The sequence below is a fragment of the Tetranychus urticae genome, chromosome 2 (assembly GCF_039701765.1).
Source record: "Tetranychus urticae isolate SD_2017Ah chromosome 2, NJAU_TeUrti_SD_1.0, whole genome shotgun sequence".
Taxonomy (NCBI): Eukaryota; Metazoa; Arthropoda; class Arachnida; order Trombidiformes; family Tetranychidae; genus Tetranychus; species Tetranychus urticae.
This window is the reverse complement of record NC_142959.1, coordinates 9,096,114-9,122,160: the sequence shown is the minus strand read 5'-3', so window position 1 is coordinate 9,122,160 and position 26,047 is coordinate 9,096,114. Positions and strand designations below refer to the sequence as shown.

The window sequence follows — 26,047 nt, the reverse complement described above, 5'->3', positions numbered from 1 at the left end:
GTAAGTTATGAATTATTACATTTATTGAGTAAATTCATGAGCAAATGAGTAAAAATTGAGATTATCTTAAGTATGACTTGTAAAATACATGTTTTGGACAAGAAAATGCGTTGGAAGAGATTCGCATGCATTTGATCATTACATTTTGACGAAGAGTTAATGTGTGAAATTTTACATTCTTCATTTAGTTTAAAATTAACGAATAGGTTGTTTGATCAATGAGAATAAACCTTATTAATTTGAAGTCATGTTACGCTTGATTAAAAACAGTTTAACATTCAACAGGAATAATCTTTTTATGGAGGGAAGAATGAAGATTCGAAATTTAAAAATCAAGCTAATTCTGATTGAATTAGCTTGTTTTTGTCCCAACGGTAACAAGTAGCATTTCCAAACCACCATTCAGATAATTTATCCCATGTTTTCTTGGAATCGCCTTCTTTGTTCAAAGCTTTACAAATTTGACAAGCATAATGAGATGAGGATTGAGTGTAAAACCTTTTCCAGTTGAAGTAACTATTATAATCATCTGGATTTTCAAGCAAATGCTTTAGATATTCAGCTAAACTTCTTGGAGATTCATATGATAATGCATCAATAAATGAATTGGAAGGCGCAATTTTCTTATAATCTGCGCCACCAAAAACGATTGGTACGATAGGATAGTTCATTATGAAGAAAAATTTTTCCGTCACATAATCGGAGCAGATAGAGTTTTCGAATGAAAGATAAAAATAATATTTATCAGCTAATGTCTTATAGCAATCCTGAGACATTTTTGGTAAGCATGTGTGATTACCACAAGCTCCATAAATATCCACAGGAATGTATTTAGAAAGCTCTTCCACATAAGCTTCTCGATTGCTCGGGGTGTGACAATTGCTCACTAGCCAACTCACAATTCCTGGCCTTTGATTATTGATAAAAGGTTTGGGTAAAACAGTGGGAACAGGAACAAATAGTGGAGATAATTTGAAGTCTGAGTCCAGGCGATAAGTTGCTGTCCAATTAATGAGACCATCCAATGAAGAAAGAGAACTGAAAGAGGTGTGAGCAGGTGATTCGTGATTTAAAAAGATCCATCTTTGTTCAGGTTTACGTTTATTTGGTAAATCTGAAATATTAATATCTCTAGCATGAAATATAAGACCATCAGCATTTTCCAATATGCTACGATTTGATGTAAATCGACAGTTTGTGTAGTCACAATTTGATCTCCATTCATCTCGAACATAGTTTTTTTGACTGAAAAAATCAGTCCACAATAATATTTGGAAAGTTCTAGGTACTGTTTGCGATGAATGAGGAAGCTCTGCAACATTAGTTCCATCTCCATTTAACGGTGAAATCTTAGCTTGATGATCATCAATGGTTGGTAAATATTGTAGATTAGGTGATCCAAGATCAGGAATGGTTTCTTCTGGTTGTTTTTGTATGGATTGATTTGGTATTGATTTGACATCACTTCCAATTACATTGTCTTCAGAAGATAAATTTTCAGCACTTTTAACTAAAACTGAAGTTGGAATCGGTGGTATCTGAGGTAATGGATGAGATTTTTGGAAAACTAGTTGAATCAGTAGAAAGACTGTTATTAATGCGATTAATATAGCAATCAATAACTTGGACCTTTTGATGCTCATGGCTGCCAGATTGAAGCTAACGCAATAGTAAGACTAGAATATAGAAATAGGCACTTTAGACTTGGCAAAGGAAAAGATCATCGAAATTATTTGCAATAAAATAAAATTTAATTAGACGATAAGGTAGACATTGGTCCTGCGATTTAACTTCTATGTGAAACACATGTTACAATGAACAAGATACAGCTGTTTAAGGTGAAGGATGCATTTGCTCAATTTAACACATGAAGCTGCATTTTTTCAAAAATGAAAATTGTAATTGACATATTTTGCCACTGAAAATATACTGAAAAAAATTCTATAAATGAACAATTCCCGATATCACTGCTAATCTTAACATTTGTTGATGATGCATCGGATTCAAATCTGTAAAAGAGAATTTTCGAATGCTTTTTGATTTGAGCTATGAAGAAAATTTTCCGATTCTCCTTTTAACGCCTTAATAGAAGAAAAATTTTTCTATTAGTGGCGCTTAGGCACGAGATTGGGACCATAGTTAACCAGAGCATTTTAAATCAAGCTAATACGCTTCACACAGATTGTTGAATTGAACTGTCAAAAACAAAATTCTAATCCAATTTTAACAGTAGTACGTAGTTAGCTCTGAATACGAATCAAATTGAAATTACGACCAGTTATCATCAACCAGATGTCATTTTTATTTTGCCAATGGATTAGCATGAATAGTTACGCTTTTGATCTTAATATCGATAGTTGGTCGGTATTTTTTAGGATTGACTGGTAACTTTTCCAATGAGTCTAAAGTATCAAAGCCGTCGATGACTCTGTAAAAAATAAGAATATAATTTTTTAAAGCATTAGCAATTTAAATAAGATAAAGGCATAAATTTTAGAAAATTCAAATTTAAACTTACTTTCCAAAAATAGTATATTTCATATCAAGATGCGGTTGTTTATCATAAGTTATGAAAAATTGAGATCCATTTGAATTAGGGCCACTATTAGCCATTGAAACGATGCCTTTAGCATTGTGGCTCAATGAGTCATGTAGCTCATCCTCAAATTTATTTCCCCATATACTAGTACCACCTTTTCCTGTATTAGTAGGGTCACCTGTTTGAACCATGAATCCTTTTATGTTTCTGTGAAAAATACAATTGTTGTAGTAATCAGTTGCACATAAAGCCAAGAAGTTCTGAAAACAAGAGCATCACATTAAATAAAGCAAATAAAGCAAGTACAGCATAACTATGAAGAGCACTCACCTCACAAGTCTTTGGACACTGTTCACAGAATAACTCGATCTTCAAATCACCTAAATCTGTATGTAATGTAACCGCCATTTCAAGAATTCACCAAACTAAAATTCAAAGTCAGCATCACACACATCCAACGGCCATTATTGATAACTGTAAGAATATCAATAACATTATCAAATTTTGAGCTAAGAAAACGAAAGTTGTAAAGGAAATTTATCTCAATTCACATCAAAAAGAGTTGCTTAAGGGTTACTTACATTCTAGAATTTTAAAAAAACACGAAACAATTGACTTTAACAAATTAAAAATAAATAAACTGTAAACAAATGTAATTCAAATTTAAGATTTGTTTCAATATCTTTTGCCGCAAAAGTTTCGGCGTTTAGTCAGGGAGCGTCTTTTAATTACGACTTGTCTGCTTGTGTGTTTATTTTACTCGAAAATTAAAATTGTATTTTAAAGTACAATGATATATATGTATAACGATTCTGATAATAAATTCTGTCGATTTTAAGCTCCTAGGGCTGGTCAGATATCATCAATGTCCAAACCAAAAGAAGGTGGTGTAGCAACTTTTGCTTGTTCTGCTGAAAGCGGTGATAGACCGCTTTATTTTAAGTGGTTCAAAGACATGGAGCCGATCGAGAACTCGGACACAATCAGGATTGAATCTCTAATCAGAGACTCGTCTATGCTAATAATAGACCCAATCACAGTTAAGCATAACGGGAATTACACTTGTGTTATAAGCAATAATTTTGGAAAGGATTCATCTTCCATACAGATTAGTATAGAAGGTAAAGTGTAACTCTTTCTATTAATTCTCTTACTCTCTTCTTTCTTTTTTAAATTTCTAATGGCAAAATTTTCTTCCAGGTCCTCCCAGATGGAAAAATAAGCCTTCTCAATCATATAAAGTTCGGAGTAATTCTGCTTTTAATGTATCTTGCTCTGGCGAAGGTTTTCCCCAAACTCGAAGTGAATGGAAAAAATTTACTGGTAAGTCAATTCTTTATTTTATCGTTAACTGATAAGTTTACAATAAATCATATTCTCTATTCCAGGAACATCATGGGAGCCATTGAATCATGATCTAATTAAAACAACGCAAAACGAGATGTACATTGTGAAATCAACAAAATTACTTTCTGGTCGTTATGGATGTGAGGTTTCTAATGGTATTGAGCCTAAGCTGTGGTCTGAATTCGAAATCATAATTACTGGTAACTAAATTAAGTTTTGATTCTAATGTAATTATTAAACTTGAAAAGTGGCGCTTCTTTGAGAATCTTGTATTATTGGGTTTTACAAAAACATTGTTTACCATCATTCCAAGTTTTGTCTAGGAGTTGAAGTTATTTTTCAGCAGCCATGGATTTCATAACGTTCTTCGTTCTTATTGTCGATTTGTTTACCACCATTTATGCTCAAACAAGTTAGTATTAAGTTTATTATTATAACTGGATTAATTAAATCTAATCAAATCACTTGTCAAATTATTTATAGGTCCTAGAGTAGCTCCAATCTCACCACTGGTAAAACCTGTGATCGGAGGGAAAACATCACTTGCTTGTCAAAACATCGAGGGCACACCACCTATTCAGCTCAATTGGTTTAAAGATGGGAAAGAGCTTTCTAATTCTCAATCGATCAAAATTCGTACAATCGAAGATTCATCAATGCTCATCCTTGATCCAATTTCTACTAGTCACTCTGGAAATTATACTTGTAAAGTTTCCAACAACTTCGGATCAGACTCTTACTCTACAGAACTGTTGATTGAAGGTAATGACCCATTGGCTCTTAAATTTATATCCTCTACAAATGATTACTTTCTTTTAAAGGTCCACCATTCTGGATTACTAAACCTCGACACATCAAAGCCAAGATAGGTCAAACCATAGAGCTGGATTGCATTGCTTCAGGTTTTCCTAAGCCAGAAATAGTTTGGAAAAAATTCACAGGTTTGTCTTCCTACCTGTCTAACAATTACTGGATTAATAAATTAAATTTTATCTTTTTTATTTTCTCAGATGACATGTGGACTAATATCAATTATCTTCAAAATGTCCAAATCTCGAATGATCACTTGATTATCAATTCAATTGACCGTCTTCATGCTGGAAGTTACGGATGTTCTGCTTCAAACAAAATCGAACCTAATCTTTGGACTGAATTTGTAATTATGGTTGAAGGTAAACCTTTCTAACTAAATCAAAAGTCTTGATGATTGGCGCTTTCTTATACATGAATCCATGGAATCAGTTGACAAAGCTCGTTTATTTTTGTCTAAATTTGTCAAACTTGTTCACTTTTGTATTTTTATTGAAATATTTTTCCTATACTCTTCTTGAAAATTGGCGCTTTTGGCCAAAATAACATTGTTATTGAATGGTTTCTTATTCCATAGTTGACATAACATTCATTTGAACTGGAAAATATCGAAATTCAAAATAATTACAACATGTCCAAAGTTCTGGCCTTTTTTATCCTGTTTATGTACCTATCCATCAGTCATGGTCGAGAAAGTAAGTGATTTCCTTGATTTGTCGTCTTCTAATTTAATTTTATATTTGTAGGTCCTAAAGTAGCCCCATTCTCATCTTTGGTTAAACCTGTAATTGGTGGTAAAACTTCATTTGCCTGTCAAAGTCTATTTGGATCACCTCCATTTCACATAGCTTGGTTTAAAGATGGTAAAGAGTTGCACGACTCGGCTTCAACTCGAATACGAAACAATGAAGACTCATCCATGTTAACAATTTACTCTATTTCATCAAATCATTCTGGAAACTATACTTGTAGGATATCCAATAATCATGGTTATGACTCTTATTCATCTGAACTAACCGTTGAAGGTAATATCTGCATTACATGTTGTTAGTTTACAAATTAGCTGTTGATACCGCTTACTAATCTTGTTTCATTTTCAGGTCCTCCTTATTGGATTGAAAAACCGATGGACATAAATACACATCATGGAGAAGATGCCACAATTCAATGCATTGCATCAGGCTATCCAAAGCCCAAAATGATCTGGAAAAGATTTGACGGTTGGTTTTGCTAAAAAAGTTTGTCAATATTACATATTAACTTCAATATAAATTTTTAACCTTTCATCCGTAGGTTCATCATGGCAGGACATTGATACAAATAATCTCCTATTTCGGAATGAAGACCAAAAATTGATCATAAAAAATGTTGATCGTGACATTAATGGTCGGTATGCGTGTTCTGCTTCAAACAATATTCAACCAGATTTATGGACTGAATTCAGTATTGTTATTGAGGGTAAATCTTGTTTGCTTTTACTTTTTTGCTTGAAAGTTGCGCTTTCTGTACATACTAAATCTTTACTGGCTAAAATGGTTTTTTGTAAAAGTTTAGTAAAAAATAACGATAATTTCTAGTCAATCTATCTTTTTAGCTTCTCAGCAATGTTCTTCTATTATTTTATAATCGGAGCTTGGATAATTTTTCCTGGAAGCTACGCAAGAGAAAGTGAGTATATTTAGCACATCAATTGGTGTTTTTGTTTTATTATTTTGTTGTTTTGATTTTAAGGTCCAAAAGTAGCTCCATTTTCATCACTTGTTAAACCTGTGATTGGTGGCAAGACTTCTTTCACTTGTCAAAGTCTTTCCGGATCGTCTCCTTTGCAGATAATCTGGCTCAAAGATGGTAAAGAACTTCAAGATTCCTCATTTATTCGCATTCGCTCTAATGAGGAACCTTCAACTCTGACAATTGACTCAATTCAATCGAGTCATTCTGGAAATTACACTTGCAGGATATCAAACAGACATGGATCAGATTCTTACACTAGTGAACTTTTAGTAACAGGTAAATCCATCTCAGAGTTTCTGTTAATAAATTCATCTTTAACCTGTAAAATTTATCATTAAAGGTCCACCAAATTGGGTTAAAAAACCAAGTAATGTGAAATCAAAAATACACCAAATGATAAACAACCAATGTTTGGTCTCTGGATATCCCAAACCTAGAATAACATGGAAAAAACTACAAGGTATTGATTCATTTTTGTGATTATTAGCATCTCAAAATTTAACTGTATTTTTGTTTCAATTATTACCTCTATAAGGATCAACATGGAATCAATTTGATGCAAATGGTCAACATAATCATAATTTACAAATTGTGAATGCAACAAAATCACATGAAGGAAGATATGGATGCTTAGCTTCAAATGGAATTGAACCTGATCTTTGGTCAGAGTTTGATATTTCAATAGAGGGTAATACTTATGGTTGTAGTTCAACTTGGAAATGGCGCTTTTTTGTTTGACAAGATATCATTTGTGTTTAAAAGTCTAAGAAACTGGTTTACATTGTGCTCGAATGTTTAAATCTTTTGTGATTGCGTAAAATATGGATTCTTCTTCTCTAGTTCTTTTTTTATTTGCTTTTGGAATCGTTCAAGTCGACTGTCAAGAAGGTAATAAAAGGTAGTACGCAATAAATACGGTGATAATTAAAAAATTTTGCTTTTAGGTCCAAAAGTAGCTCCATTTTCATCACTTGTAAAACCAGCAATTGGTGGCAGGATTTCATTTCTTTGTCACAGTCTCACGGGATCGCCTCCTTTCCAAATAGTTTGGTTCAAAGATGGCAAAGATCTTCAAGAAACACCGGAGATCAGAATTGGCGCTGTTCAGGATTCGTCAGTCTTACTCGTTGATTCTTTAAAATCAAGTCATTCTGGAAACTATACTTGTAAAATCTCAAATAGATATGGCTCTGACTCTTACACCACTGAACTTTTAGTGGAAGGTAAATATAGTCATGTAGGTTTTTTGTAGATTTGATCACCTCTGAATTCTTACTTAAAGGACCACCGAATTGGATAAAGAAACCAAATAACGTGAAGCTAAAAATGCACCAAATGATAAACATCCAATGTCTTGTTTCTGGATATCCAAAACCTATGATAACATGGAAAAAATTACAAGGTATACAATCATGAAAGTTGTCTTTTGTTTTACAAACTCTGGAATTAAACTTTTTAATCTTTGATAAACCGAAGGATCATCGTGGGTGCGAATTGATGTTCAACATAATGGTGATTTCCGGATCATGAATGCTACTAAAAATTACGGAGGAAGATATGGATGCTCTGCTTCAAATGGAATTGAACCGGATCTTTGGTCAGAGTTTGATATCTCTATAGATGGTAGTGTATATAATTTTGATAAATGTAGTGCAACTTGGAAATGGCGCTTTTTTTCTTGACAAAATCCTATTTGTGTTCAATTTGAAAATGTTTTAAACTTCTCTTGAACCCTTGTTTTTACACTCAACAGAATGGTTTTCTGTTCACTTATATTTATCGTTCTTTTTATTGGAACTAGTGTCAATGGACAGGAAAGTAAGTATAAAACACATATAATTTGATTTGTTGGCTGAAATAATTTCATTCCAGGTCCAAAAGTAGTTCCATTTTCATCGCTTGTTAAACCAAAGATTGGGGGTAAGACTTCATTCATTTGTCAGAGTCTTTCGGGAACTTCACCTTTACATATAGTATGGTTGAAAGATGGACATGAACTTAAAGATTCATCTGATATTAGGATGCGCTCCATTGAAGATTCATCTATGTTGATCATCGATCCAATTCAATCAAGCCACTCTGGAAATTATACTTGCAAGATATCCAATAGATATGGTTCCGATTCATATTCTAGTGAACTTTCGGTTGAAGGTAAAAATTTTACCATTCCAATCAAATGTTTTCAAAAATATTTCTATTGTTTCTAATTTTAGGTCCACCCAGTTGGATCGAGAAACCAAATGATATCAAGCTTAAAGTCGGACAAACAATCAATGTTAGGTGTCTTGTTTCTGGTTATCCTCAACCAAAGGTTGTTTGGAAAAGATTTGAAGGTATAAATTTGGATGAATTTATCAGTCAAATTATAATCTTTTTCCTCATTTAAGAATCATCTTGGCATCTAATTGACACTAGCATGATGGCAAACAATGATCATGACAGCTCAACTGTTAATTTAATCATTCGAAATGCTACTAAGAATCATGAAGGAAAATATGGCTGTTTTGCTTCAAACGTGAAGGAAAACCTGTTTTAAATCAGGTTTTATTTGTCGCTACCTTTCCCTACCTTCTGAAGGTAGGGAAAGGCCGTCATTGGTTAAAGTTGGTGGGTCGACCATTTTAGTGAGGGAGAAGATTTTCTCCCTCATGGTAGATAAAATGGCCGACATTTTCTTTGTTCGTGGCCAATAATGGACCCCGCGGAAGCTCTGGTCGGCTGACTAATGAATCCTTAAGACCTGTTCTAACTTAATGTTGTGCCACAGTAGACCTTAATTCTAAGTGATTAATTATATAAGATTGTAAATTTTGTGATAGATCAATCAGATCTAAAATACTCTTCCAGCTTTAACTAACTTTACCTGGTGAATGAGCTCATCAATGGACTAATCCAAGTTATCAACTCTAACACTGTTAATGGACTATCCATAGTGCTACATCTTAGTGAATGGAGTAATTTCTCTTCCAGCTTAACTTGAACCTCACTGGTGGTTAGTGTAACTAAGACAATTCGCTTGTGAACCAACAACAATTATCGTAGTTTCAATTAATATTTGACTGCATCACCGTATTCTGTGTATTCAATAACTCCATTCTATGACCTAAAATAAACGAATTGTACCCTACGTTTTCTAAGCAACTACTTTACTTGTAGTTTTTGGCACCCGCGCGGGGATCGATCTATTGAGTATTGGACATCTTATTGGAAATCTTATTGGACATCTTATTGGACATCTTATTGAATTGAGATTCAACCACACCTTAAGTTAAGTTTAAATCCAATATAAATAATTCTATTTACAACCTCTATTTCACAGTTATTAATTGTAACTTAAATGTGTTAAGGCGTTTGATGAAAGGATGAAGTTCATTCTTACTCTAAGCATTATATGAGATGAGATCCAAAATGAGAAAAACCATATTGTTAAATATAACTGAGTACTATTGATAAGAAAAGAATAATTGCCTATAAAATTGAATAAATTAAAGGAATGAATGCTTTCATAAGAAGAAGATTAGATTAAATCATCAACCAAACTAACCAATTGAAAATAGAATTTTGGAATAAATCCAGAACTAGTTAACCGCTTTAACTATTCAGCCGCAAACTAAAACCCGGTGACTGGGTATTGTACTTCATGAACTAAATTTATGACCTACATTAGCAAAGTGAGTTTGTAACCTCATTTCTTTGAAATCATCTATCGTAAACAGCAAATGAACTCAATTCAGTTGAGAAAGACACTTGAACTCAATTGATTTATTGAGGATAAATGAAGAATAATTGAACTTGTTAACTGAACTTAAATAACTTGAATGAACTGATCATATTGAATATAATTAAATAAGAATATAGTAACCAACTGAATTGAATTAAATGAAAATAATCAAATTAAATTAAACAGAATTTAATTATCGAACAAATTGAATTGAATTGAGTTGATGAACTTAACAAATTAAATTGATCAAACTGAATTAAAGTAATTAAAATGAAATTTAATTAACTGATCCAACCAATTAAAAGAATAGAATAAACTGAATGATATGAATTTACTGAATTATACCAAATTAAACTGAATAAACTGAATCAATTATAACCGAATTAACTAGATTAACTAGATAACCGAACTGATTAAGGATTAAGTTGACTAAGGTGATTAATTGAATGAAACAATTGATTAAAACTAAATAGAATTAAATTGAATTGATTAATTAAACTGAATCTAATTAACTGATTAAAGTAAACTGAATTAACTGATTAAAGTAAACTGAATTAACTGATTAAGTAAACTGAATTAACTGATTAAAGTAAACTGAATTAACTGATTAAAGTAAACTGAATTAACTGATTAAAGTAAACTGAATTAACTGATTAAAGTAAACTGAATTAACTGATTAAAGTAAACTGAATTAACTGATTAAAGTAAACTGAATTAACTGATTAAAGTAAACTGAATTAACTGATTAAGTAAACTGAATTAACTGATTAAAGTAAACTGAATTAACTGATTAAAGTAAACTGAATTAACTGATTAAAGTAAACTGAATTAACTGATTAAAGTAAACTGAATTAACTGATTAAAGTAAACTGAATTAACTGATTAAAGTAAACTGAATTAACTGATTAAAGTAAACTGAATTAACTGATTAAAGTAAACTGAATTCACTGATTAAAGTAAACTTAATTAACTGATTGAAGTAAACTGAATTAACTGATTAAAGTAAATGAATTAACTGATTATAGTAAACTGAATTAACTGATTATACTGAACTGAATTAATTGATTAACTGAATTGAATTAACTGATTATAGTAAACTGAATTAACTGATTATACTGAACTGAATTAATTGATTAACTGAATTGAATTAATTGATTAACTGAATTGAATTAACTGATGATCAGTCCAACTACAATAATATTTTTCATTGATAGTGAAATAGTTATCCAAGTATTTCTACCTTTAAGCATATTATTAATAGTTTTGTATTACTTGATGAACATTATTGCATTAGAATCAGACTGAAACCCGGTGATTGGGTGCTTTGTTTATCACTCGGTGATGAGTGGAAGGTAAAATGTGTAAAACCTTTTGTTGTTTTGTCATTTTAGTCTTGTGGATTCTAATAGGAATTTTAGTATGGAGGACAAAATATATGAAATTCAACTGAACTCATACAGCTCATTAGAAGATTCAGAAATTGAAGAAAATCATTTAACTTTTACAATTAATGAATCAAGTATTAACGTAATAGTTTTAAGCATTTTAAGCTTACCAATCTTAGTACTTATTTACAAAATATTTGCTGACATTTACTATATGTACACAGTTTATAATCAGCCAGCTTAAAGTATAAAATTAAACCAATATGTCAGAAAACAAAGAAGCGCAAGTAAGCGCTATGACTAAAAAGTCAAAAGAACGTCAACCTGTAAATCAATTTATACACATAAGTAACTTCTCTGGAGATAATGAAGGAGAAGATTTACTCGAATGGTTAGAATCATTCGAAGCCTCTGCTGCTGCTTTAGAATGGGATGATGAAACAAAATTAAAGGCTCTTCCAGCTTATTTAACTGGAACAGCCGCAAAATGGTACAGATGCTGTATTAAAACCCTCAAAGAAGAGGAAAAACCTAAGACGTTCGATCAATTAGAGGCAAAAATGGTTAAAGGATTAGCCCCTTCCAATTACCGAAATAGTTTAATGCGAGAACTGAATGAAAAAAGGCAACAGCCTGGTCAGTCAGCTTTTGCTTATGCTTACGATATTAGAGACTTGTGTCGAAAAATAAATCCAAAAATGGATGAAAATTTAGTTCATAGTTTTATCCATAGAGGATTGAAACCAGCAGTCAAAACTCGAATGGATTTATTATCAACTAATAATGATTTAGATTTTGACACTAGATTGTCCCATGCCGAAAGATCGGTGGGAGAAATAAAATTCTTAGAGGATAGTGGTGAAGATCACCCTCTACACAAACAAATCAGTTCATTAACCGAACAATTAACAAATCTAACTGAACAATTTGAGTGTATTCAAATGAATTTAGAGTCTAGAAGAAGAGAAAGAGATTACAGTCGAAACGATAATCGATTTCGACAAACAACCTATCAATATCAGGCCCCTCAGCCTCGACCAACCTATCAACCACGTTATTCAAACCAATCGTATCCAAACCCATCTTATTCAAATCAACCTTATCAGAACAGGTATCAACCTCGATACCAACCTCCATACACACAAACTGAACCCAAAAGAGTAAATTTTACTCCAGACGAAAACTCAATGAACCTTAATCAAAGTTTACATTGTTACCAGTGTAATGGTGTAGGCCATAAAAAAACTGATTGCCCAAGTAGACCAATAGCACCTAGAAGTGCTGGTTGGTCAAGGGAAACCAATGTAGGAGAATCTTGGCGTTCTCCACATTATTCTCGAAGACAAGCTTATGAAGAACAACCTCAAACTTCTTCTAGCTATCGAAGAAGGGGTTACACCCCTGATAAAAATTTGAGTAAATCTCCTCCAAGATCGATGCGACCTCCAAGAGAAGAATCGCCTTCAACTTCTACAGCACGTAGACGATACCGATCGCCTAGTCCTAGAGCTAGACGTAGATCTAAATCAAGATCTAAATCTCCTACCAATGAAAGGAAAACAAAGGTAGTAAAAGCAGTTTACAGAGGATATTCAGATGAAGAAGATGATGATGACGGTGATGTCAGAAGACAAGTTTTGTCCATCATTAGTAGAATCCATAAACGAAAAAGAGATTTAACTTTTGCAAACATGAAAATAAAAGGTAAAACTGTTGAGTGCCTCGTTGACACAGGATCACAAATCACAATCCTCACTAAAGAAATAATTAATAAATTAGAACTAGACTATTCAAAATATAAGGGTCCAACAAATTTAACAGCAGGAAATGCTCCTTTGAATGTTCTCGGTGAAACTTACCAGAACATCATCATTTATGATGCATTGAATGAAGTAGAAATAAAAACTCCGATAATAATCTTGAATCAACTTCCTTGCAACATCAAAGGAATAATTGGATTTGATGTTTTACAAACAGGCAAATTCTGGATTGATTGTGAAAACGCTAAGTTGGTAATTAATCAAGCTCCAGCAAGAAAAATCAAATTACTAGAAAAGGCTTTAGCCAAATTATTAGCTGAAAGAGATGATTCTACAGTTTCAACTAGAATGAGTGAGAGATCAAGCATCACATACCCCGGTGATTTTGGGGACAATTTTTCACTCATTAGTGAAACAAAACCATCAGTAAAAGAGCTAGTAGTTAGTAGTATGATAAAAGAATTGAAGCTCGAGGTTAATAATGAAATAAAAAGAGAAACTAGAAGGAAACTAGAAGAGCTAATTCAAAAGTACAGACCTGCTTTCGCAGCAACTGCAAAAGAATTAGGGTTTTCTAATGTTTTCGTTCATCAAATCAACACAGGTTCGCATCCTCCGATTTCACAAAAGCCTTACAGAATGTCAGAAGAAAAACGGAAAATAGCAGAAAAATCAATAAACGAGTTAATCGATGAAGGCATCGTTGTTCCTTCTTGTTCCCCTTGGGCTTCACCAATTGTTTTGGTTGCTAAGAAGGGAACCGAAGAAGTTCGACTTTGTGTAGATTACCGCAAATTGAATGAAATTACAGTTAAAGATAAATTCCCTTTACCAAACATTCAAGATTACTTAGATAGTCTTCAGGGAATGAAATATTTTACCCTACTGGATTTAAGATCAGGTTACCATCAAATGGCATTAGATCCAGCAGACCAACCTAAAACAGCTTTTGTTACACCTAGTGGTCTTTATGAATATACTAGACTTCCCTTTGGTCTAGCAAATGGACCCTCGTCATTCATGAGAATGATGAGCATTGTCTTGGGAGGATTAATTTATAACACCTGTTTGATTTTCATAGATGATCTACTTATTTTCTCGAAAAATGAAGAAGAACATTTAGAACGACTTGAAACTATCTTCAGGCGACTAATTAGGGCAGGATTAACTCTTAAACCGAATAAATGCTCCTTCTTTAAGCAAAAAATACTTTACTTAGGACATATTGTTAGCGAACAGGGACAAGAAGTAGACCCCGAGAAAATCCAAAAGGTCCAACAATTTCCAACTCCACGAACTGTTAGGGACATTAAATCTTTTGTAGCTTTATGTTCTTATTATCGAAGATTCATAAAAGACTTCGCTTTGATTGCTAGACCACTTACTAATTTAACTCGAAAGGATTTACCTTTTGAGTGGGGTCCTGCACAGGAAAACGCTTTCAATGAGTTGAAAACGAAACTAACAACACCTCCTGTTCTTGCTCATTATGACCCTAATAAACAAACTCAATTAAGAGTTGATGCTTCAGGTTATGGTTTAGGAGCGATTCTTTTACAGAAAAGTGATAATGGGTGGCATCCAATCGCTTTTGCGAGCAGAATTCTTAGAGGAGCTGAACTCAATTATCCGATCTCGGATAAAGAGTGTTTAGCTATTGTATGGGCAGTGCAAAAATTTAGAGTCTATTTAGAAGGAATTAAATTCGAGGTAGTAACGGACCATTGTGCTCTTTGCCACATTCATTCAAAAAAGAATTTACCCGCAAGATTACAACGATATGCAATGGCTTTACAGTCATTTGACTTTACTGTTACTTACAAATCAGGGAAAAAACACGCAGATGTAGACTGCCTTTCACGGTACCCTATTTCAGAAATTCCCGTAGACAATCTCAAAGATGAATGCGAAGAATTATTTACCATGTTAGTTGAGGAAACTACTGCAGAAAGTTTTGACTTGATTACAAAACAACGACAAGACCCTAGATGTAGTAAAATCCTAAATCAACTAGAGAATTTAGCTAGCTTAGCCCCTAAGGAAAGAAAAAGAATGAACCGTTTTAGAATAGAAAATGGAACCTTATATAGATTAACAACCAATCATTATGGAGAAACTTGGAACGTCGTTCTCCCTAGAGAACTAGTTCCAAAAGTTCTAGAAGAATACCACGATGCAATGATTTCTGGTCATCCTGGTTTATTTTCAACTTACAATAAAATTAAACAATTTTATTGGTGGCCACAGATGACTAAAGACATTACGAATCATGTTAAAAATTGCTTTACTTGTCAATTAGACAAACGAGGAAGTGGAACTTTAGAAGCTCCTTTAAAATCTATCGTTGTTAATAATGCATTTGATAAAATTGGAATCGACTTAGTTGGTCCGTTACCAAAGTCTTACGGTCAGCAATACATTGTTGTCTGTACAGACTACTTTACTAGATGGATAGAAGTAGAAGCTATCGGTGATTTGATGGCTGAAACAATTGCGGAATTTTTAGTTAATAAAATCTTCCTTCGTCATGGTTGTCCAAAGACAATCCTGAGTGATCAGGGTAGAAACTTTATCTCTTCAATTGTTGGAGAAATTAAAAATTTTATGGGAAGTAAATGGTCCTTCTCAACATCTTATCATCCAGCAACAAATGGTTTGACTGAGAAAGCTAATCAAACCGTTTGTACAATGTTGACACACTATTGTCAGAATGAAAACCGTAAAAAGTGGGCAAGATTAATCCCGGTGATGGGATTTGCTTACAACACTAGCGTTAATAAATCTACTAAAAGTTCTCCCTTTTACCTATTGTATGGAAGACACCCTGTTCTACCAATAGACATTATTTTAAATACGAAAACATTCAAAAGTTTACCAAAAACAGTTAGAGAATCCATTTCACAATGGCCTCAATTACGAGATCAAGCCAGACTTTACTCAATAGAATCAAAGGAAAACCAGAAGATTCAACACGACATGAAAAAACTCAGAGACTTCAATGTAGGAGAAGAGGTAATGTATAGGATTTATCAGGGATCAAAGAAGTTAACTCCAAAATTCTCAGGTCCATACAAAATAATAGAAAAATTAGGAAAAACAACCTACAGAATTCTACCATTAGGAGAAAAAGGAAAAATAAAAAGGGCTCATGGAAGCCAACTTAAACCTTTCCATAGACCAATACAAAATTCACAAAAGGTTACTAGTATTAATAGAGTAGAAAAAATAAAACCTTATCGCTCATTCTTATCAACGTCCTTAATACTTTTAATGGGACTAATTTGCTTAGTAGCTGGCCAAAGCAACCCTTTCATAACCGGAGATACAATTTTATGGAAAGAAACCGGTTACAAACCAAGGAAGGCGACCCAGGAGATAAGGTTGTTTTTGGCTTTCACGAACCCTTGTGTAGAAATGATGAACTTCAAAGCAGATGACTTTGGGGAGATAAGGAATAGATCACACCCTGGACAGGGATGTCGTACTTTAAATTATACATGCGCGCCTACTAGAACATATCTGTTTTCATTACAAGATTACTGTTCGAACTTTATCGAAGAAAAATATATTAAGCCAATTCGATTTATTCCAACAATTAGACCTAAGGAAGAGAGATCTCCGCAGTTAATAAAAAGGGAACTACTTACCTCTTTAGCTGTTGGGACAACAGTTATTGCGGTGGGCGGTGTAGTACTTACAGGAGTAGCATGGGTATATAAAACTCTAATGACACCTGACCTTGACTTCAGACCAGTCTTAGACGCAATTACAGCACAAAATGTAGAATACCAAAAGGCACTAAAAAAACAAAACGCTCACTTGATGGATATTGCAAAAACTCTTTATGATCAACGACAACAAATCGAGTTGATGAAAAAACTAATACCTATTGTGTCTTTTCAAGCAGCTGATATAGTGACCTGTTCAAATGCTCAGCTAATCACTATGCAAAAATTTAACGAAAGCATAACAAAACCATCACCAACAATAGATCCAAATTTCTTTAAGTCTTTGAAAGTTGAGTTAAATTGTGACGATTGTGACTTATCAGTTATTGAAAAAATTTCAGTAAAAATTCACAATGAAGAACGATATCCAATTTTAAGTCTGAATTTCACAACATTTAGGCACGATCAAATTATGAAAGTATTCCAAGCTGACCCATTTGTATTGTATAAAACCAATGCGACACACACATGTAAAAGTAGATACAGAGGACCAGAATATTTATTAGTAAATACCACCACATATCAGTTCTGTGAAATTGATGAAAGTGAGTTGAAGTCACCAAACCCTGTTTTCACTAAAGTGACAACCTGTCCAAATAAGTTTAATAGAACACAGCTCTGGAGAGACGAGCATTGTGTATCTAAAAACGTAAATGAAACAATTGTGGCAGAGAAAATCCAAGTTAAAAATATGGGTGATCATTATTTGATTCATTGTGCAGGACATAAAATTGAAATATACTCAGGTATATATCCATGTCCAAATCAAGTTATCAAACTATCAAAATATACCAATTTTAGTATTGATGACATGAAGTATACTTCCAACAATTTTTTCATTTACGTTAGAGGTCCTAGAGTAACAGAACATACTCAAGCAATTAATTTGAAACTGTTTCAACCAGCTTATCAAGAAATCAATATAGCGCCCCTAGAGTTTGAACTCCTAGAGGCAGCTCAAGAGAAAGTACTTTCTAGTTTCGAGAAAATCACTCTTACTTGGAAATTTGATTATGTTAAATGGATTTCAATTTCATTATTAGTAACCATTTGCTTCTTATTATGTTCTCTTAGCGTACGTTTTATGTTCACTCCAAAGCGAACTGTATACTCAATAGTTTACGATGAGAGAGATAACAGAGATAAAACAAAAGATAAAAGACAACCAGAAGTGATACCTTTACATAAATGTTATTAAAATAAACTTTGGGAAATAATTATGGTGATGGGAAATGATAAAATAAAAAAAAAAACAAAAAAAAAACCACAAAATTCAAAACAAAACAAAAAACTAATAAGAAAAAAAACTGCCCGGTGATTGGGCTACAAAAAAAAAACACTAACTAAATTCGATAAATGACAAAGATAAAAGATAAAAAATGAAAGCCCGGTGAGTGGGCTGCAAAAAAAAAAAATAATAATAATAACACAGATACCCGGTGATTGGGTTGAAAAAGGGAAATAATAAAATTAAGTGCCCGGTGATTGGGCTAAGTTTAAAGTGACCAGGGATGGGTCATAAATAAAAGTCCCGGTGATTGGGACTGATTAATCATTTTCTTTTCTTTTCTTTTATCTAACAGGATGGAGAGAAATCAACCAAGGTGGAGAAATCCGAAATATTCAGATGAAAATGGAGAAAAGAAACCTATGCTACTTTATCAACATTACTTAATCCTTTCCTGTTATGCTTGGAATTTTGTCAATGGTTATGGAGTCTTCAAGAAAAAGATAGAGGGATGCAAAATGTCAGGAACACCACCGAAAATGCATAAATATACTAAATTAACGATAACGGCACACACGCAAAGAGCGATAAACTATGCTCATAATTTTCTTATCAAAGAGATTAAAGAAATTGCAGGTAGAATTAAAAGGAAGACTGGCCGATCGAGATGGATCGAACTCACTCCAATACCATTATTTCATTGTAGTTTATGCTTTGAACCAGATCACCACAAAACCGAATGCAGAAATTGTTCGTTTTGTTCAAGCAGTGCTCACCTTAGGAAAAATTGTCCTGAGCTAGTTAAGAGAATAGGGCAAGTTTCTCTACAAATACAACCTGTTATCAAACCTGTTAACGCACGCAGGGAAGAAAGAAGACAATTTCGACGAAAATTAAGAAGAGAATTTACAGGTAATATTTGGTATAAAATACCCGGCAAATATGATCCAAAAATCTTAGAGAAATTAGAACCAATTGGTTCTCCCGCTTTACCCACACTCTCATTGGACATGGAAGGGAATGGAAGCGGAGGTGTTGGTAATATTCACATATCTGGATGGTTCGGAAATATAATTAGAATTCAAACTATTTATTATGCCGAAGTTAAGTCTGAAAATTCGTTTTATTCAAATACCAAAATCACGGGACTGCAACCTATCGATTTAGCTACAGGTATACCTTTTCATCAAGTTCGTTCAACCGTCCTTAACATATTAAGAGGAAAAAGAGTAATTACACAAAGAGATGGCGACTTACGATTATTAAAATTTACTCCAACTCACTTAATGGATAACGACATTACTTGGATTGATTTACAATCATTATGGCCTGGTCAACAACCTTTAGGGTTAACTTATGTTGATAAATTCTTCTTCCCTGAGAAACCTAAATTAAAACGAGATGATCCAACGAACACCATCGCTGGACATTCACCAGAGAGAGATGCGAGAGTTACTCTACGAGGATATATGGAGTATCTAAAATTAGCCGATTATATTAATTACGTTCCGAGCTCAGAGACCATAAGACGAATGGTCAATTCAAATTTATCTATTAACGACTGGTGAAATACGATGAATATTAATCACACATTTCATTGTTTAACATATTATTTTCATATTATTACTAATCCATATTTTAGTTTGTATTTTCAGAACGAGGACGTTCTTTGGGTGCCCCGGTCAACTGAAGGAAAACCTGTTTTAAATCAGGTTTTATTTGTCGCTACCTTTCCCTACCTTCTGAAGGTAGGGAAAGGCCGTCATTGGTTAAAGTTGGTGGGTCGACCATTTTAGTGAGGGAGAAGATTTTCTCCCTCATGGTAGATAAAATGGCCGACATTTTCTTTGTTCGTGGCCAATAATGGACCCCGCGGAAGCTCTGGTCGGCTGACTAATGAATCCTTAAGACCTGTTCTAACTTAATGTTGTGCCACAGTAGACCTTAATTCTAAGTGATTAATTATATAAGATTGTAAATTTTGTGATAGATCAATCAGATCTAAAATACTCTTCCAGCTTTAACTAACTTTACCTGGTGAATGAGCTCATCAATGGACTAATCCAAGTTATCAACTCTAACACTGTTAATGGACTATCCATAGTGCTACATCTTAGTGAATGGAGTAATTTCTCTTCCAGCTTAACTTGAACCTCACTGGTGGTTAGTGTAACTAAGACAATTCGCTTGTGAACCAACAACAATTATCGTAGTTTCAATTAATATTTGACTGCATCACCGTATTCTGTGTATTCAATAACTCCATTCTATGACCTAAAATAAACGAATTGTACCCTACGTTTTCTAAGCAACTACTTTACTTGTAAACGGAATTGAACCTGATCTTTGGTCAGAGTTTGATGTTTCAATAGAGGGTAATGTTTACATACATGTATGTGTAGTTTAACTTGGAAATGGCGCTTTTTTGTTTGACAAAATCTGATTTGTTTTCAAAAGTAAAAGAAACTGGGGTTCATTGTGTTCGAATCTTTTCATTCAATTTAAACCTTTTTCTTTTGTGTCACAAAAATGAGGGGCTTTTGTCTAGTTATTTTTATTCTGTCATCACTTGAGGTCGGACACATTTTTGGCTATGAAGGTAAGATAAAGAATGTACAATTTTTAGGTGTTTAATCACAAAATTATGATTCCAGGTCCAAAAGTAGCTCCATTTTCATCGCTTGTTAAACCTGTTATTGGTGGTAAAACTTACTTTATCTGCGGCAGTATCGCAGGATCGCCTCCTATGCAAATAAAATGGTTTAAAGACGGTCAAGAACTACACGACTCTTCCTTTATTCGTATTAGATCAAACGAAATTCCATCAACCCTATCAATTGACTCAATTCAATCAAGTCATTCTGGGAATTACACTTGCAGGATATCAAACAGGCATGGATCAGATTCTTACACAAGTGAACTTTTAGTTGCAGGTAATTGTCTCCTGTGGTATCTATGATTCTCTATTCGACTACTGTATTTTCTGTTGTTCAAAGGTCCACCCAGTTGGGTAAAGAAACCAGATAATGTGAATTCAAAAATACATCAACCAATAAATGTTGATTGCCTCGTTTCTGGATACCCCAAACCTATCATAACTTGGAAAAAATTGCAAGGTATTCATTTATGTATTTAAAAATTTTATATTGATTGAAATAATCATTTCTCAACTTAATCACATTATTAGTTATGTAATGAATAATTTCTTGTATTTTCATCTTGGATCATGTAGGATCATCATGGGTTCAATTCGAGGTAAATGAGAAAGCCAACAATGAACTGAGAATAAGTAATGCTACTAGATCACACCAAGGAAAATATGGATGCCTTGCTTCTAACGGAATCGAGCCTGATCTATGGTCAGAGTTTGATATTGCAATTGAGGGTAATTTTTAAAAGTTAATGGTTGTAGTTATACTTGTAAATTGGCGCTTTTGCTGTACAAAATCTTCTAGGTGGTTATAACGGATGTAAATTACATTTGAATATGTGAATTTTAGATGTTGAATATTTGTTTGTTTCTTTATCTAATTGATTTACTATATTCAACGGAATTGTTGCCAATGTCCAAATGAAGAGCTAATTGCTAAATTCTTGCTACGCAAAATTTTGATTAAATTGGTTGGTCAAAAATCCTGGTTTAAAATAGCTTCATTCACATCTTATATTAATGATTGATTCATGAAATTTTTCGAATTCATCAGAATTTGCTTTAAACATAAATCATTCTGATACAAGGATTGGAACAAGATTGGTGAGTCGATAAAACCATGCAAAATTCAATTTTGATTTCGAAAGATCTAACGATTGAGAGAATGGCTGATCTGCATTCGAAAATTGCGGGTCTATCCAAGAATGGCTGTCATATTGCTGTTGTTAAAGTTCAAAGACACTTTGTGTTTGAAAGTTGTGTTTAGAATCTGTATTCATGATGACAATCGAAGCCATCTTATCAATCTTGATACTCATTTATGCTATTTCAATTACAGTTGCTTCAACTGGTAGGTAGCGAACATTTTTGGTCACTTTTAGTAATTTCAATTCTTTACTTTTTTTGTAGGCAAACCAAAGATTCAACCTTTTAATTTTCCCAATGAAGTGAATCTCGATCATCCTATCTTGTTGATTACCTGCATTGTAACAGCAGGAGAAAAACCGATAACATTTGAATGGCTTAAAGATGGTCAAACGTTAAAGTCCGGCGATGAAGTTAATATAAAACACCATGAAATTTATTCTCTACTAGAGTTAAAAAATTTGAAAAGTAAACACATTGGAAACTACACATGTCTGGCTCGTAATCGACAAGGAGTTGACTCATTTACTAGCAACCTCCTGATGAAAGGTTTAAAATTCTGTTTGACAACAATTTTCATTTACCGAATTGTCAAGACGAATGATTAAATTTTGATTTTGTTTCAAACACAGTTCGACCATTCTGGACCAAAGAGCCAGTTGATGTTAAAGTATCTGCTGGCTCAAAACTAGTTGTCGATTGTTTGGCAAATGGTTATCCAATCCCAAAAATATATTGGCGATTGATTAAAAATAATCAAATTGTTGATCAAATTAATTCAAGTTCACTAATCTTTGAATCTATTTCTCTTTCCAGCAGAGGAAATTATGAATGTGTAGCAGAAAATTCCGTTGGCTTTCCAATATCAAAGACTATTTATATTGAAGTTGTTGGTAAAGATGGTTAAATAATGATATCAATAATTATTTTAATAATGTGTTAACAAAAAAGCGCCTCTCTCAAGCAATTAATTTTTCTTTCAGTACAGTTTTATTGAATATCTCATATCTAATGCATATCTTGTTATCCTTCTGTATCTTCTCATGACTATAGTTTTCCCGGCTAAATTCAAGGAAAAGAAAACTTATGTCTCCACCAAACGTGATACCTCACTTGAATTGGAATGCTCAGCTGAAGGAGACAAACCATTAACCATCAAATGGTCTAAAGATTCGGTACTTCTCAATAAATCTGGTTATCAACGATACACTATCACAGATTCACCAACAACAGATGGTTTAAAAAGTGTTCTAACCGTAAGATCAGCTGATTTGGTTGATGATGGTTCATATCTATGTGTAGCTGAAAATGAATTTGGCAAAGATGAAAGAAACATTCGAGTTACAATTATTGAAGCTCCACCAGCTCCACAAAATGTAATGATCCGGCAAACATGGTCTAGAAGTGCTAGTTTGAACTGGGCTGCTCCATCTTCCAATGTCTCGCCTGTCTTGGGTTACATTGTTCGCTACTGGAAAATCATTGGTTTAGGAGCAAATGAACGACTCCGAGAAATAAATGTTTCCTCACCTATGAATTCGGTTTTGATTAACTCTTTAGAACCTGGTTGCTTATACGAGGCTGAGATTATAGCTATCAATGAAGTAGGGGCTGGACAACCTTCCCGAACAATTAAATTTGAAACTGGAGAAGAAGAACCAACTGGAGCTCCAATTGATTTACAAGCTATCGCCCGAGGTCCAACAACTATTCGAGTTTCATGGAAGCCACCTACTAGGGATAAATGGAATGGTAAAATATTAGGATATTACGTTGGTTTTCGCCGCACTGGTGACTTTAAGACCCCAAATTCGTACAAAACAGTTGATGCTGCCTCTCATAATAATACTTATGAATATTTGCTAACTTCATTGGTTAAAGGAACAGCCTATTCTATCACGGCAAAGGCTTACAATTCTGCTGGCAGTGGACCAGAGTATCAAGAAATAATAGCAGAGACTTTGCTTGGTAATGTTCCACCCGCTCCAAGATTTAAAGTACTTTCAGCAGCATCAGATTCTCTCAATTTGAGGTACAACGTTGTCCCTGATTCTACTCCTGTTCAACTGTTGCAGCTTCATTTTAAAGAAGTTGGTGAATTTGACTGGAAAGAATTTGCTTTGACTTACGAAGGTAAGGACACTAATGAATACACTTTGAGCAGTCTGAACCCTTCAACTGTTTATAAACTTTACCTGACTGCTTCTAATGAACATGGAGTAAGCGATCCAAGTCAAATAATCACTGCCAAAACTGCTCGATCTTTGAATGATTTATCATCCATCTCTGGTCCATTTGATTCAACTTCTCTCCTGGGCCCTGGATCATCGTCTTTTGGTGATATGGTTTACTTCCCAGCAATTACTATTAGTATTGCTTCCATTATCATTGTTATTGTCATCGCATTTGTGTTTGTCAAAAAAGCACGCTTGGATGCTTCAACCAAATCCAATTTCGAGTTTTGTCAAGCTTCCCAGACAGGAATTTTGGCTCATAATCGAGCCACTGGAACTACTTTTGGAACAGTTCAGAGATTCATTGATCATGACAAAACAATGTCATTGGTTGCTACTGGACCATGCGACGATGGTTTAAATACGCTACCAACACCATACTCTAAAATTCCTATCGGAACAGAGAAACGAAACTCAACATTGGCTGATACTCGTCATTTCTATGATTATCCACAATAATCTCATTTTATTCGTGATTTAGAAACGTAGACGTTTTAATTAACTGTTTTCTCATCTTTCAAACGTAATTAATTGCACGAAATAGCTAATCACAACTTGTCAGTCAACTTTAAAACACATTCAACGCTTAATATTTCGTAGATTGATTGAATTCTTTTTTCTCATTTACGATTATTTCATTTTCAAACAATGACATTGTCGTTACGATACGATATGATATGACGGATATTCGCTTTTGACTTTTCTACTTAATTTTTTAGTCTTTCTTTTTGGCGTCTAATTTCACATTATTTCAATATCATGTCAGCTCATCGATTTACTTTCACAACTTTACATCATTTCGATTTCAATTATTACAATTCTTAAATGTTTGCTCTTTTACACTTACATTGTATTACTTAATTCAAAATGTTTACATCTTTTGCAAGTTCTTAGTGAAACTTAGCCACATTTAACACATTAATTCAATGTATCACTATTCAATAAAGCATGCATTGTCTGGTTTATTCCAATTAATAACCAACCGATGGAAATACATAAATTTAAGTCAAAGGTAAGACTAAAAAATGTTTGTTTACAAACATTTTTGGATGATAGAATGATCCTTCTTTCACTTTAAATCTTAAATCTACAGTAATATGTACCAATAATTTTGCGACATTCATGGTTTTGTTTACATTCCAACTACCGGTATCATTATCAGTTTAAATGAATCTTCTATCCGATATATTGGAACTGTAAAATTAGAAACTGCAGCCAGCCAATTCATTGACGAATGGCGGATAATAGTAAAAACATTCGTTGGCGGATGTTTAGCCGGCTAAGCCGGCGCTAAATCCGTTATGCTAAACAATTGATTAAACAACATTAGTTTCATTTATAATTTCAGGTGAACAAATGACTTAAAATGATAATCATCATAATTATTTGACAAAAAATCAAATTTTATTTTTCATCTCCATCAAACTAGATTGATAAATGCAATTCAATGAAAATTTAATGGGTTACATGTAATACGATTGAACAGGCTACTGTCGTACAACGTCATTACATGAGCCAAAGTTAACTTTCACCAGAATCGCAATTTATTCACCTGATTTCGAAGCGCCAGCAGACCATGTTCAAGTCCTCGTTCCTCATGTGCACTCTGATGTCCGAGTTTACAGACATCTCGAGGCACCGTTCAATCTCCTCCATGGTCCAGTCCCACTTCTTTCCGCAGAGCACGTACCTTGCTATCTTGACGGATGCGCTCTTTGGACTCACGTGCCTCACGAAAATGAGATAGTTGTGGTAGATCGCCTGG

General features: G+C 33.6%; 4 protein-coding genes across 27 annotated transcripts in view; 2 read left to right on the top strand and 2 right to left on the bottom strand.

Annotated features, from left to right (window-relative positions):
• The window catches only part of LOC107359567 (cell adhesion molecule Dscam1-like), a 41,056-nt gene that overhangs the window by 6,794 nt on the left and 8,215 nt on the right, over positions 1-26,047 (top strand). For 8 of the 24 annotated variants that reach the window (XM_089268114.1, XM_089268117.1, XM_089268129.1 and 5 more), the window contains one exon: positions 23,102-25,260. The exons of 2 other annotated variants lie outside the window; for them this stretch is intronic. In XM_089268114.1, the coding sequence (XP_089124240.1) occupies positions 23,102-24,741 (1,640 nt within the window). In that variant the 3' untranslated portion in view covers positions 24,742-25,260. Of the gene's footprint in view, positions 1-3,378; positions 3,661-3,739; positions 3,863-3,927; positions 4,087-4,112; positions 4,299-4,369; positions 4,649-4,707; positions 4,828-4,896; positions 5,059-5,273; positions 5,392-5,442; positions 5,722-5,796; positions 5,917-5,989; positions 6,155-6,213; positions 6,365-6,427; positions 6,707-6,770; positions 6,891-6,965; positions 7,319-7,374; positions 7,654-7,712; positions 7,833-7,906; positions 8,054-20,654; positions 20,852-20,906; positions 21,186-21,248; positions 21,369-21,484; positions 22,254-22,312; positions 22,598-22,680; positions 22,942-23,101; positions 25,261-26,047 lie in introns of those variants that run through there. 14 more of the 24 variants (XM_089268130.1, XM_089268136.1, XM_089268126.1 and 11 more) reach the window with 14 other exon arrangements.
• LOC107359561 (lewis-type alpha-(1,3)-fucosyltransferase) lies at positions 2-1,736 on the bottom strand. The gene has a single exon (XM_015926053.3). It carries the CDS (start codon positions 1,641-1,643, stop codon positions 333-335), a length of 1,311 nt encoding a protein of 436 aa, XP_015781539.1. The 5' UTR covers positions 1,644-1,736; the 3' UTR covers positions 2-332.
• On the bottom strand, positions 1,730-3,239 carry LOC107359569 (peptidyl-prolyl cis-trans isomerase-like 3). The gene is made up of 4 exons (XM_015926064.3): positions 3,121-3,239; positions 2,870-3,013; positions 2,519-2,799; positions 1,730-2,428 (listed from the first exon to the last, which is right to left on the bottom strand). The coding sequence occupies exons 2-4, from the start codon at positions 2,945-2,947 to the stop codon at positions 2,302-2,304; spliced, it is 486 nt and encodes a 161-aa protein (XP_015781550.1). The 5' UTR covers positions 2,948-3,013; positions 3,121-3,239; the 3' UTR covers positions 1,730-2,301.
• Positions 8,094-9,075, top strand: LOC107359564 (palladin-like). The gene is made up of 4 exons (XM_025160314.2): positions 8,094-8,248; positions 8,303-8,581; positions 8,644-8,763; positions 8,818-9,075. Exons 1-4 carry the CDS (start codon positions 8,185-8,187, stop codon positions 8,964-8,966), a joined length of 612 nt encoding a protein of 203 aa, XP_025016082.1. The 5' UTR covers positions 8,094-8,184; the 3' UTR covers positions 8,967-9,075.

Excerpts from the sequence above, each read along its gene's own strand:
- LOC107359569 (XM_015926064.3), bottom strand. The coding sequence starts at position 2,947 with ATGGCGGTTACATTACATACAGATTTAGGTGATTTGAAGATCGAGTTA. Across the intron at positions 2,800-2,869 it reads AGTGTCCAAAGACTTGTGAG|AACTTCTTGGCTTTATGTGC; the intron begins GTGAGTGCTCTT and ends TCTTGTTTTCAG. Across the intron at positions 2,429-2,518 it reads AAATATACTATTTTTGGAAA|AGTCATCGACGGCTTTGATA; the intron begins GTAAGTTTAAAT and ends TATTTTTTACAG.
- LOC107359561 (XM_015926053.3), bottom strand. The coding sequence starts at position 1,643 with ATGAGCATCAAAAGGTCCAAGTTATTGATTGCTATATTAATCGCATTA.
- LOC107359564 (XM_025160314.2), top strand. The coding sequence starts at position 8,185 with ATGGTTTTCTGTTCACTTATATTTATCGTTCTTTTTATTGGAACTAGT. Across the intron at positions 8,249-8,302 it reads TAGTGTCAATGGACAGGAAA|GTCCAAAAGTAGTTCCATTT; the intron begins GTAAGTATAAAA and ends ATTTCATTCCAG. Across the intron at positions 8,764-8,817 it reads TGTTTGGAAAAGATTTGAAG|AATCATCTTGGCATCTAATT; the intron begins GTATAAATTTGG and ends TCCTCATTTAAG.